Genomic DNA, 12,680 nt, shown 5'->3' with positions numbered 1-12,680 from the left:
AGTGTGGCGCCCTCTATTCGCCTTCTCTCTCGCCTTCATCTCCGATTCCACTGTACAAATCTGCCTGTGGTAGCCGCGTACGGCGACACACACCACTGCATAGAAAAGACGAAGAAGAAGAAGAAGAGGAGGAGGAGGAGGAGGAAAAGTGGTGGGGGGTCAGCTCGCACGCACACACAGTGTCCGCCGCGACTCGGCTCGGCAGTTCTCTCGCTCGGCTCGGTGCGGCCAGTCGTGTGTGTTCGTATCTGTACAGCTCCATCCGTCGCAGCAGCAGCAGCAGCAGCAGCTCTCGTTTCCCGTCTGGTTGTCCAAGGGGAGAAACATCATCGCACCCGCGCACCCACATCGAGTACACCATTGAGGAATACAGCAGTCGAGAACTCGCAGGACACGCACACATGTGCGGCGCGAAGGAGAAGCAAGAAGAGGCCGCGCATGGCGAAGAAAAGAACGACGATGGAGAGCAGCCTCCGCTAGACCTAGTGCTCTGAGGAGACAGAGCGAGAGAGAGAGAGAGAGAGAGAGAGAGAAAGAGCAGCGCAGTATATATATATATAGATACGCCACTCGTCTGCCGTGTATGTGTGCGTGAGAGTGCAGTGCAAGAGAGACAGAGAGAAAGAGCGCGAGATATACATCCGCCAATAGGTTGTGCAGCAGGAGCTTACATATAGCCACTACATACTTACTCTCTCGGCAGCGCGCCGTGCAGAGATCTCGAGAGCGCGAGAGCCTCAGAAAATGGCTGCGCTCTTGGCTGGGCAGAGTCGTCGCGCCCGTCGGACGAGCCTCTGGCTGGGTTGCTGCATCGTCTTCCTCGCCTGCAGAACTATCGCCGGTAAGTTCAGAGATCGTAAGCCTTACTTTCCGCCCGAGCGAGGGAGCCGAGGATTCTAACCTAGCCGTCTCTACTGGCGCATCTTCTTCCTCCCGTTTTTTTTTTTTCATTCTTCTCGCGTCCTCCTCCGTCTGGACTCTCGTTCTTCCTTTCTTTCTTCGCCTCCGATGCGTGTCCGAATCTCGGGACGATGCTCCTCTGGAAGAGAGAATGAGAGACTGTGGGGCACCTTCGGAGTAGACGACCGCCGTGGGGGAGTGTTTACGCGACACTCGCGGTAAACAAAGCTGCCAATTTCAATATCAATCCGTTCTAACCTAAAACTCGTCCGGCTCAGTCTCTGGAATGCCGTCTGGTTCTCCGAGATGCGATTTTTTTTTTCTCGTCATATTTCCATATACTGTAGTCGAACCGAATTAGCGGTGAAACAGCGAGGCGTGATCCCCCCCCCCCCCCCACACAAGGTGTGCACCTCCATAATCTTTTGGCAGATTTAGCGTCGCGATTCGCTTTAAATTTAGAAATGAATGACTCCGCGCGATTTTGGCCCGGAGTGTATTTACCCACGGATTCGATAGCGATGCACAGACACATCGCGCTGAGGAAGTGTATCGAAATCGAGTTAATTAAGCCCCGCGCGCGAGCGCTGCATTGCGCAAAAAATGTACAAAAAACATAGAGACAAAAATATGCAAATATTCCGTCGTTACGAATTCACGAGACGATCTCAGCCTCGTAAAAAACAAGCCGCGTGTATTTTTTCATCCTGTCTTTTCGCAATTGAACTCGAGAAATGTACGTCTGTCTTGAAAAAGAAAAGAAAATCGCGCTTCGCATTCTAAAACGTTCATCCGACACACATATTTTTAGACGTCCGCGCACGTAGAGCGCACATGCACGCCGCAGCCGAAATTCGCGACTTTCCATTCGCCCAATTTTTTCGCTCCACTGCAGCACAGCTCTTTATAGATCGAAAATTTCATTCGCGCGTGAATCATCGCGGCAGCTCTGGATGATGTGCTAGAGGTGACGATAATTCGTATCGAGCGTGTCAGATGAGAGACGGAACACACACTCTTGACGTCAGCGAACTCGAATAATATGATGTCACACGGTTCGAGGAGGCGAGCCATGCGCAGATTGAGTTCCGCGAATCAGGCTCAATCGCGAGAAATTTAAAGAATCAACCCCGAGTATAATCTTTGTATTTCTCGGTCTTTGTGTGTGTATAGCGAGCACAAGGTGGTCGAAAAAGGTCCGAGAGCGGCGGCATTCCGTCGCAGGCCAGCTCTCGCTCGGAATGTGCCTCTCGGTTTTCCTCCGAGAGCAAGAGAGAGAGACGCATTTTCTCTCGCGGCGCACACGTGCGCCCATGTGTTCTGCACTAGAATGCGAGGGTATAATGCGCTTTTCTCTCAGGCCTAGTCTGCAGTGCGATGTATCCTTCTGTGGCTATTCACTTTTTGCTTAGGAATCGAGGATGACTTCAGAGTGATCAAGTGACTTGCAAATCTAATATTCTAAGCACGTAAAAGTGGATCATCGCAGGATACATCGTTTCCCGGACGCCGCAGAGAGATAGCCATCGGTTGTATACGGAAAAAAGACGAGTCGCTGCTTCCGATTTTTTCCTCTTTCAGTCCTCCACGTCGTCGCGCCAGATGTTGCTCTCTCTCTGCATCAGTCTTATCGGCGAAAACGTTTTATTTCAATACAACGTAGAGACTGTACTCGTATTCCTGCTCGACACAAAGGAACGGAACGTACTGACGTATTATCGAAAGAGAAGTAGATAACTCGGGTAATTCCGTCAACATCAGATTCGATTGCGGAGTCTACTGCGCAGCCTCTGCCGCGAAGCGAGATCGAATCTTCGCGCGCCGATATAATTGATTTTGAATAAAAAAACAGATAGCGCGCGTTACGGACTTTGATTGTAAAAGTATAAATCTTTTTTCCACTAGTTTATATACACCGTATCTCCAGGAAGTGGACTGTCGCGTAAACAAACGGCGTATACGTGTAATATCGCTTCGGATCTTCCGAATTGGAAAATCGTTGTTTTTCCTCCTATGTAGCTCATTACCGAGTCCATCATCGCGAATCGATACAGCGGATGATTCACTTTGAGCAGAAGAAAAATGTATAATAGCGGCACGTGTACTCGATAAATCTCGCGATTCAGCCTAGCGCGACAATTGATTCCCGACGAGCCGAGAACGATTATGCAGATGCGGCCGCCGGACGGGACACACGAGTGGGCTGTATGTATAAGCGCAGAGGGGGATGAACCCAGGGGTCGGAAGAGGGTGACGGAAAAATTAAGGGTACGGATTAAGTCGTTGAATCGCCGCGCGTTATTTATCCGTAAATCAATACTCGAACTGAAATTCCGAAGCGCATTTGGCTGTTCGCATAATCGAATGTCGTGTAGTACCTAAATAGAAACAATAATAACGACGAGTTTGTGTGTGCACAGACGCGTAGCGGAGGAAAAAGTCAATTATCGCCGCAGGGGGTGACGGGGCGAGAGAAGACGAGAAAAGAGCATTAGCGACGATGCGTCATTGTAGCAGCAGCCGAAATATCCCTGGACGGAGGTGCGAGAATGTTAGGCGCGCGAAGAAGCCTCCCTTAGATCCTGAAATAAACGACTCGGTATGCGCTCTCGCTAACCGGATGAGTCTCTCTTTGCGCTATACCGTCTCTCTCTCTCTTTCTTATGTGCCTCGCGAGTATATCCCTGATCGGAATATAATATATATCGAGGAAATCGCTCGCGTATAAATGATCCGCGTTAAATTTAGACGCTTCTAGATCGACTCCGACGTGTGTTCCGTAAGGCCGAGGAGAGATGAATTACCGACTGTTTAGGCGATAAACTTCGGCGTAAAAATGTCAAGGCTGTTGACGTTTCTTTATATTCCCTCGTCGCGCGGGATTATTTATAAGCAGCTATATCTCGCGTGTTTGTTCCTCTCTTGATTGGCAAGTCTTCAAAAAGCCAATCTTTCGCAAATGAGCCGCTTCGATTCTCTCTAAGAAATCCGTTCTCCGAAAAAGTCAGCGCGAGAGAGAGAGAGAGAGAGAGAGAGAGCCTTAGGCGAAACACTGCAGCAGACGGCAGCGTGCCAGCTTTTTCCTGCCTCTTTTTTTTTTCGAGGAAGCCTCTTCCGACGAATTGCGGCGGCTCCTACTTCAAAACACACGTGCGCGCGAGTTTTTCCCCGCTGCAGGAGCATACGGAGTTTCTCGGATTTTCTCCATTTCGAGCGTGCGAGCCATCTTCGTCGCTTTCTGTCTGGAACGTTTTGGGCGTCGCTCCTCCTTTTTCACCGTCTACCGCAATTTCGGCTTTAATAAAGAGGCGCGCGAGACGCGCACACTCTCGAGAGAGCTATATTTGAAATTGGAGGACGACGACACTTGGATAAAGCGATAAGTCCTTAAAGCCGGGTAAAGAGCTCGTTATCGACAAATTGACGCCGAGAGAGAAGCTTTAATGAGCGTAAGCCGCGCGTACGCGTGTACTTTCGAAAGTGGGTTATTGCATAATAAAAGCCACTGCGGATATCTCCGAAAAAGGCGGCGACCGCGTCAGCTCTTCCCCCTTGATACGTGCGCGATTTTTTTTGCCGTTTGCATTGAAATCACGCTACGCGTACATAGCAGCGGACGATTAGAGGGTAAACAGCGACGGGAAGTTGTTTCACTTATATACTCGGTCCTAAGCCAATATTATCGCCTGCTTTCAATCTCTCGCACGGGAGAGAGAGCAGGGAGAGACTCTTGTGTGTTTCCTCAGACAACACGACGCGAGGACATCCGAGCGCGCGCGTCCTCGACGTCTTTCTCCCCCTCCGAGAGAAGCGAGAGACAGAGAATCCGACACTTTTTACCCCTCGAGAAATGTGTTTTCTCTCTCCGAGCTCGCGCGAGTACTTTTCTCTCGAGATAAAAAACTTTCTTATCGAGTTTTACACTTCCGCTGCGTCGTAAAAAAGAGCGTTATACAGCTCTCGCCTCGTCTCTCGGAAGAAATATCAGCGTCGACTCGGGCTGGGCGTAATTGACGAATAAAAATATGAATTCTTAAGAATAAATCATTCAAAGCACTCTCGACAATGCAGCGGAGCGAGTATACACTCTCCCGATCGTAATTCAACCAGTTTTCCGAGAGCGAAATCGCCTAAGACGCAGCGCTCCCTCCGACGCTCATACAGAGAGAGAGAGAGAGCCAGCGAGCTGGAAAGGATTGCGGTGCGCACGTGCGAATGTAAATTACAGGGGCGAGGGGGGGGGGGAGCAGTAGTGTAGCAGCCTTTTCAAGGCGATCGACGGGAGAGAGAAAAACGGCCGACTGGTATTTTTCCTCCTCTTCTCGAAGAGCAGCGGAGTTGTTATACATCCATATTCTTCATGCCGCGAAGAGAGAGAGAGAGAGAGAGAGAGTATAGGTGGCTTTTGTTCGAGGGTGCAGCAAGCTATATCTCTCTGCACTGAATAAATTTGAATTCGTCGCACGCGTGTTTATATCCGAGTACACGAATTCGCACGATGGTACGGCGCGTATATGGCAGAGAGTCGATTCGTTGGTTGTCGAGTAAATATTTGTCGATCGAGATAATTAAAGGAGAGACAGCGGCAGATACGAGGTCGTATCTCCGCGCGGCCGTCGTCGGCGTCATCGTCCAACCGCACACCATACCACGTAACAAGCTCGCGCGCGCGATTTTCGCATTGTTTACGACTAGCCTATATACCCACTGTTTACATTCAACGGCGACTCTTGGATTCCGCGTATACAAGTGATGAAACAATATACATCGCTTATTGCCTCGGAACGAAGGTGCGTGTGCGATGCACGCGATGATGCATCGGATAAACGTCGTCGCTTCTTTTTGTCGAGGCAACAAAGTATCTCTCTGCGCCGAGAAAAAAAAAGCAGCCGCAACAAAGAACAGGCTTGTACACACGCAGCTAATCCCGTTACATACGCAGTGTGTAAAATGCCTGCTTTACGATCGGCGTAAAGTCTGCGCTTGGGGTGTATTGAAATGAGCTCGCGCATGCGATGATGATAATGGATTTACACGGGGCTCGCGAAAAAGCGCCGCGCGACAAACGCGCCTTATAAGTCGTACGCGCGCGCGCGCGCGTGTGTGTGTGAATGCGACTTTCGTGTCGCGAGCGACTGGCGAAAAAAGGCCGGTTCGTTGTATGGGAACTTGCTCTCTCAGAGGTCTAGTTGTGCGTCCGAGCTAGAGAGAGAGAGAGAAAGGAGAGAAAAAGTCGAAGGAATCCCGTGATTTATTCCGTTCCGGATTTTTGTGGGAAAGAGCGGGATGAAGCTTGGAATTTTTGCTGGGATGCGTTTGGGGGAATCGGTATTTTTTGCATTGAATCGCTCTTACTACATCCTATCGCGCGAGTTACTCTCTGATCGAGAAAAATTGAAATCCATGAATAATTCCCCATCCCCTGGCTTTCTTCCACTTTCTGAAAATCCGAAACCCAATCAATCTTCTCTTCCCCTCGCTTCCGGGGCATAAATCAAAAGTCAACGGATATCCATACCGCTCAGCGTGTCATCCTTCAGGCTTTTCCTCTCGATCGATCCGGCGCACGTTATGTAGTACACATCAGTGTCTCTCCTCGAGGCATATATCCGCTTGTCTCTCTCCTCTTGTACACAGACACGCAGCTGGCGCGAAAATAGCGGCGGCCGTCTCGAAATTAGAAGTCGCGGGTGTGCATATCTCGCTCTTTTTTGCCTCTACCATGGAGCAGCGCCAATTTCGAGCGATGAATAATAGTCGCGGATTCCCGGCGCAAGTGTATATAAATCCCGACGCTCTGTACGTCTATGTGCGTGCGTGCGTGGTGTGTGTGTGTGCTATATATACACAAACACACGCATCCGAATATCTCTCGGACAACTGATAGCTGAGCTTTTGGTGCTAGTGAACTGTCTGGCAATGCAGCTCATCTTCGTAGGCGTTTTTCCGCGGTAATTGCCCCCGGCTGCTATTCTGCTTTTTGGTGATTAAGTATGTCTGCGCTGCGCGAGAGGAGAGGCTATTTTTGAAAGAGACTCGTCGGCACGCGAGTACGTGAGAAATCGCCGTTTTGTCGCGGACGACGATCGACGATTATCTTTTTGGAATTCAGTGCTCGACATTCCCGCTAACGGTCGGATAAACTACGCGCGAGTTTGTACTGCGTTACCGAGCGCGCGGGAAATTTGAATTGTTTTCATACTTTTACGCTTCTGTACGATTTCGATTAAAGACGAGCTTCTCGATTTCCTCGTTCCAAGACTCATTAACTTTCCGGCAGCCGAGTAACTCACGATAGGCGCATCACGCAATCGAAAATAGAGCCGATTTCTCGGTATCGGCTTTGAATTATTACTCGATGCTCGGCCAATCGATTCCCATCAAAGGGGAAGAAAGAGAGAAAAGGGCGCTCCATACAGCTGTTCTGTGCGCACATCGGTCTAGCCTAAATCCGCTGCTCGCGATATCGGCAATCGATTATTTTTGCGCAGAGGGTATAAGCCTGGTATAGGTGGTACCATGCTCGTTATATGCCATAGAAATTATTCTCGGAGAAGTATTACACGAGGCCGCCGACAGCATTATTATTATTAGAAGCGCGCGACACGCGACTTTAGCTGGAATTCGCGGTTTTATGCGGCCATCGATTATCTCGCGCTGTGTTCACTGTGCGGAGTACCTGGCTTACATGTATAGCTATTTGTTGCTCCGAGTGCAGGCGTTAAAAAATTCATCGTGTTTTCGTTGTCAAAAGCAAAATAGCCGGTAGGTCAAGCCACAAGGATATAGAAAATTGGAATAAATTGCAGTACACGCTGGCGGTCTGATGATCGTAAATATTTAAGCCCCGAAAGTGTAAAATCCAATATTTTGTATTTTGCGAAACCTTCGCCGTCGTCGGGACTACACTTTTAATGCGAGGCGATTTGACATTACAGTGACGCACGTAGAACCAAAAATCTAGTTCATAAAAAGCGATAAGCGCCGGCGCGTATGCCGATCTAATACGCCAGAAGCTCCCGACCATCAGTCCTCGTGCGTATAATCGCGCGCGCGCAGAGATTCGGTTAAACATCACGTCGTATAAATGGCATATTCCGTTACGCTTCGTGTCTCGTTTTACACGAGCTACACCCGCGGGGGCGTATACTCTCCCGGCTTATAAAATCATCGGCCATGTTATTGTTTTTATTATTATTACTATACTGTTTACGAGAGTCGATGCCCTATTATTATTGGCGAATCGCCCCCGTCTCTATAATTACAGGCTGCATCCTCGATATCTAGCTAAAGAAGCGTCTACATCGCAGAGGCGCCGGCTCGTATCTATCTAGGCGCACAGCGGAGCCTTATCGCCGCGCTCTCGTTCGCACCGCGCGTGTGTGTGTGTATTATTGAAGTTATTGCAAAGAGCGCATTTTTCGCCCGCAGCATCGCGCGCGAGGCGTCTCTCAGTCGCGGTTCGTATCGGCTCGGGATAAAATTTTCGATTCGCATATATATTATATATATATATATATATATAATACACTTGAGAAAGCAGCAGCGGCGGCGCAATTCCTCAGTTCGCCGAACGGTTTTCCCACGCGCGAACCGCCAGATAAGGAAGCGCCGAGAGAGTGTTACATTCGCGCATGAGTCACGCACGTGAAAATCCCTACTTGTCTCCTGCCTACACGTGCGCGCCTCTTCCGCGTTAATTTTGATCGATCTAATTAGGTATAAGAAAATATACACGTCTCTGCCACTGAGTGCGCAGGAAAAAATCGCCAACCTCCGCATCGTCAGAGACGCGCCTCTGTCGATATATGCATCCGGCGAGATATGCACACCTCTGTGTGCATTATACGCGCTCGCCGGTATCTCTCTCACTCGCGCAAACACACAGGTATATTGAAGGGGCGCACCTTCTTCCTCTTTCTCTCTCTCTCTCTCTCTCTCTCTCTCTCTCTCTCTCTCCTCTGCGGACGCCTACACGCGGCTGGCATTATCATTTAATTACTCGTATCCTGCTCGCTCTTTCACTTCGCGTCTCGTATTCTCGCTCTTCTTTTTCCTTTCTGCTCGTTTGCCGCGAATATGCGTGGCCGATGCACCTACGCGTGTATTTTTGTCCCCTAGAGAGGGAGACCGAGTCGTGGGTTGCGCAACTCGGCTGTTTACAACGGACTATTTATACTATAAGCCCCTCTTCTCTCAATCGCGCTCGATAATCGGAAATTATCGATCTGGGATCGGCTCTCTGTCGCGCAAAAAATCACGGCTATTTTCAAGTCCTCCGATTATATCTACCGCCGCGCGTGGCCGTGTAATATTATGAAAGATTCTAACGAGCGCCGAAATTTTCAGTCTCGGCGATAACCTGCTACTGCGACGGCCACTGTCCCGACGGTCGTCAGAACGGCACGTGCGAGACGCGACCCGGCGGCCACTGCTTCAGCGCCGTCGAGAAGGTCTACGATGCCGACTCGGACGAGAACGTGCCCGAGTGGTCGTTCGGCTGTCTGCCGCCCGACGAGCAGGGCTTCATGCAGTGCAAGGGCAACCTGGTACCCCACATCCAGGAGAAGAACATCGTCTGCTGCAACAACACCGATCTCTGTAACAAGGACGTCTTCCCCATGTACAAGTCGAAGCCGACGGTGCCGCCGGATCCAAGAGCTCTGCCCTCCGGTGTCCCGCTCATCATCCTGGCGGTCTCGCTCTCCGTCCTCCTGATCGTCTTCAGCGTCTCGATGGTACTTATCTACCATCGCTACCGCAGGAAGGAACGGGGACCTTGTCTCGTCTCGTCCCAGGGTACGCTCAAGGACCTCATCGACCAAAGCAGCGGATCCGGATCCGGACTGCCCCTGCTCGTGCAGAGAACCATCGCCAAGCAGCTGGCTCTCTCGCAGTGCGTCGGCAAGGGCAGGTACGGTGAGGTCTGGCTGGCCAGGTGGCGTGGCGAGAAGGTCGCCGTCAAGGTCTTCTTCACGCTCGAGGAAGCCTCCTGGTTCAGGGAGACGGAGATTTACCAGACCGTCATGATGAGGCACGACAATATTCTCGGATTTATCGCCGCTGATATCAAGGGCACGGGATCCTGGACGCAGATGTTGCTCATCACCGACTACCACGAGAGGGGATCGCTGCACGACTATCTGCAGACCTCTGTTCTCGACCATCCCTCGCTGCTCGCGATATGCCTGTCCATCGCGTCGGGAGTGGTGCACCTGCACACCGAGATCTTCGGCACCAAGGGCAAACCCGCCATCGCGCACAGAGACATCAAGAGCAAGAACATACTGGTCAAGCGCAACGGCGAGTGCGCCATCGCTGACTTCGGCCTGGCTGTGCGCTACCTGAGGTGAGCATCGAGACTTTCTTTGCGAATCTCTTGTTCCGTGCTGACATTGCCGGGCGATTTACTCATTCATTTTATTTTCGTTGCAGCGACACCGGAGAGATCGACATCGCGCCCAACACGCGAGTGGGTACTCGCAGGTACATGGCGCCCGAGGTTCTTGACGAGTCCCTCAACACATCCTCGTTCGACGCTTTCAAGATGGCCGACATGTACTCGGTCGGCCTCGTCCTCTGGGAAGTCTGCAGAAGGTGCGCATCCGGTGGCAAAGTTTCCACGGCGGAGCCCTACGCCCTGCCCTATCACGACGTCGTGCCTAGCGATCCTGACTTCGAAGAGATGAGATTCGCGGTCTGCGTCAAGAGGATACGCCCGGTCATACCGACCAGATGGGAAAATGATCCGGTGAGTTCGGCTAACTGAGTTTATATACTTGTGCTTCTCTGATTAGTATGATTAGTAGACGATTGCAATAACGATTTTTTTTCTTCTAGATCCTCTTCACACTGAGCAAGCTGATGACCGAATGCTGGCACACGAATCCAGCCGTTCGCCTGACGGCTCTCCGAGTCAAAAAGACAATGTCAAAGTTGCACATCGATAACGCCATCAAGATCGTGTAGTGATTTTAACCGAGTTTAGCCGTTAAAACTGTTATCACTTTTTCTCCTCTCTCCTAGTTGTGAACTCTGTGTCACATACGTGTCCCGTGTAAATAGTATCCCACCCCCGTGTCCAGTATATCCCCTTGTGTACATAGCATTAGGTAATTGCAGACTGCAGCCGAAGACTGATGATGAGAACTGAAATTTATAATAACGCGAAACAAAAAAGCAGATGAGTGCTGGACAAATGATGACGATGATTATCTCAGTGTGATTCCCCGAGAGCGAGTGCGTGCGCGACGTGCAATTATCGAGTAATACTATTATATATATATATATACTATGTTATAACTATAAATGTACGAAGAAATATGCGAGACGACAGCGTTGTACTTTTTTTCTTAGGTTTTGGACTAACCGGGCCAAAGACTTACGTCGACGTGAGTTGTAACGAGCTCTTCGAGGTTTATCCTGCAATAAAAACTACTGGCTTCTACTTATTAACGATTCTGTAAAAAAGCGAGTACATTAATGTTGGAAGGCTTTTAATCAAAACTAGAATGTAACTTTTTAACAACGCTACAGCAGACAACTTCTTTTTGTAACTCGTTACTTACCAGTCAATTTTGAGACGAGAGATTTTATTAGCTCCACGGTGTGAATCGCTACAAAGTGTTCAGAACGTTTGACAATATTTTGCGCACGAATACGTAATTTTATATGTATCACAAGAAATCAAGGACATACATCAAAATTCTGAATTCGTTGGAGATAATACAAAATTCATAGAGATAATGTATTACCAAAGTAAATTTTACGATTCACGCTAGTTTTGCTTTTGGATTCACCTCGGCGCTGAAAACATCGATACGTTCATTTTTCGTCACTAGTTTATAGTATACTAAGAGGAAACGCCATTGCAGGATGTTCACGATTGACATAAACGCGAAAGTTTTCATAAATGTATGTAGCTTCGTATACAGAGATTTGCTTGAGAAGTTTGATAATTACTTTACATGATGTACATCTTAATTGTGCCGTGGACCATGCCATGTTTTGAGACTGATCACGATATACAAATATTTTTTGTAATATTTATAAGCGAAAAAATTTCCTATGTTTCAAGACGCGCAAGAGCGAGAAAGAAACGAAGCGACGAAAACCAGAAAAAATAGAAGCAAACGATGTCTATATCTTTGTCAAGTTCTAACGGCCTCCGAGCGGCTCTGTGTAACGCAAACTACGCTGTACAATTTAATCCTTGTAACTCTGTACAGATGCGAAATACCTTAACGTTTTTTTTTTTTAGAATTATATCGAATAAGAAAGTGAGCGAGAGCGAATTTGTATAGCGAGAGTGTATGATTGACGGTTTTAGGCAAACGATTAGCGATTCCAGGCAAATCATTCTTATCGAACGGCAGGATATGCCGATATCAACGATCACTGATCTGACCTCTTTTTGGTACAAACGAGCAACGATTCGGCATATCTTTGTGATACTTATCAAACTCAAAAGAGAGACGGCAATGCTGCATCAGACGAAGAAAGTAAAAAAATCAAGCTACCTAAAAATAATAAAACTGGGCTCTCGGTCGCGAGCCAAAAATCGGCGTGTTTATCGTTATTATAGTATGATAAATGCTTTTTGCACTGCGCTGCAAATCAGCGGAGCCATTGTTAAATACTATTCTATAGCTCTTCAATGCGAAGATCGATTGTAATTATTATAAATATGTATTGTAAACGACGGGCTAAAAAAACGATCGAAAGTATGAAATTTATATTTTTAACGAATTATTAAACAAATATAAACTTTTCCAAACGAA

At 48.7% G+C, this 12,680-nt stretch overlaps 2 protein-coding genes across 12 annotated transcripts in view; one reads left to right on the top strand and one right to left on the bottom strand.

The window, feature by feature from the left end:
* LOC100678373 (zinc finger protein 77) overlaps positions 1 to 3,156 on the bottom strand; it is a 17,053-nt gene extending 13,897 nt beyond the window's left edge. For 8 of the 11 annotated variants that reach the window (XM_032597187.1, XM_031923302.1, XM_031923305.1 and 5 more), the window contains exon 1: positions 693 to 800. The gene's annotated coding sequence lies outside the window, so the exon portion shown is untranslated. Of the gene's footprint in view, positions 1 to 692; positions 833 to 901 lie in introns of those variants that run through there. The other 3 variants (XR_004344626.1, XR_004344625.1, XR_004344627.1) reach the window with 1 other exon arrangement.
* On the top strand, positions 133 to 12,680 carry LOC100116851 (bone morphogenetic protein receptor type-1B). Its single transcript, XM_001601190.5, has 4 exons — positions 133 to 841; positions 9,250 to 10,249; positions 10,336 to 10,651; positions 10,741 to 12,680. The coding sequence occupies exons 1-4, from the start codon at positions 745 to 747 to the stop codon at positions 10,867 to 10,869; spliced, it is 1,542 nt and encodes a 513-aa protein (XP_001601240.4). The 5' UTR covers positions 133 to 744; the 3' UTR covers positions 10,870 to 12,680.

The sequence above is a fragment of the Nasonia vitripennis genome, chromosome 2 (assembly GCF_009193385.2).
Source record: "Nasonia vitripennis strain AsymCx chromosome 2, Nvit_psr_1.1, whole genome shotgun sequence".
In the NCBI taxonomy this organism is placed as follows: domain Eukaryota; kingdom Metazoa; phylum Arthropoda; class Insecta; order Hymenoptera; family Pteromalidae; genus Nasonia; species Nasonia vitripennis.
The sequence above is the reverse complement of the archived record's forward strand: the minus strand, read 5'-3'. Positions and strand labels throughout refer to the sequence as shown.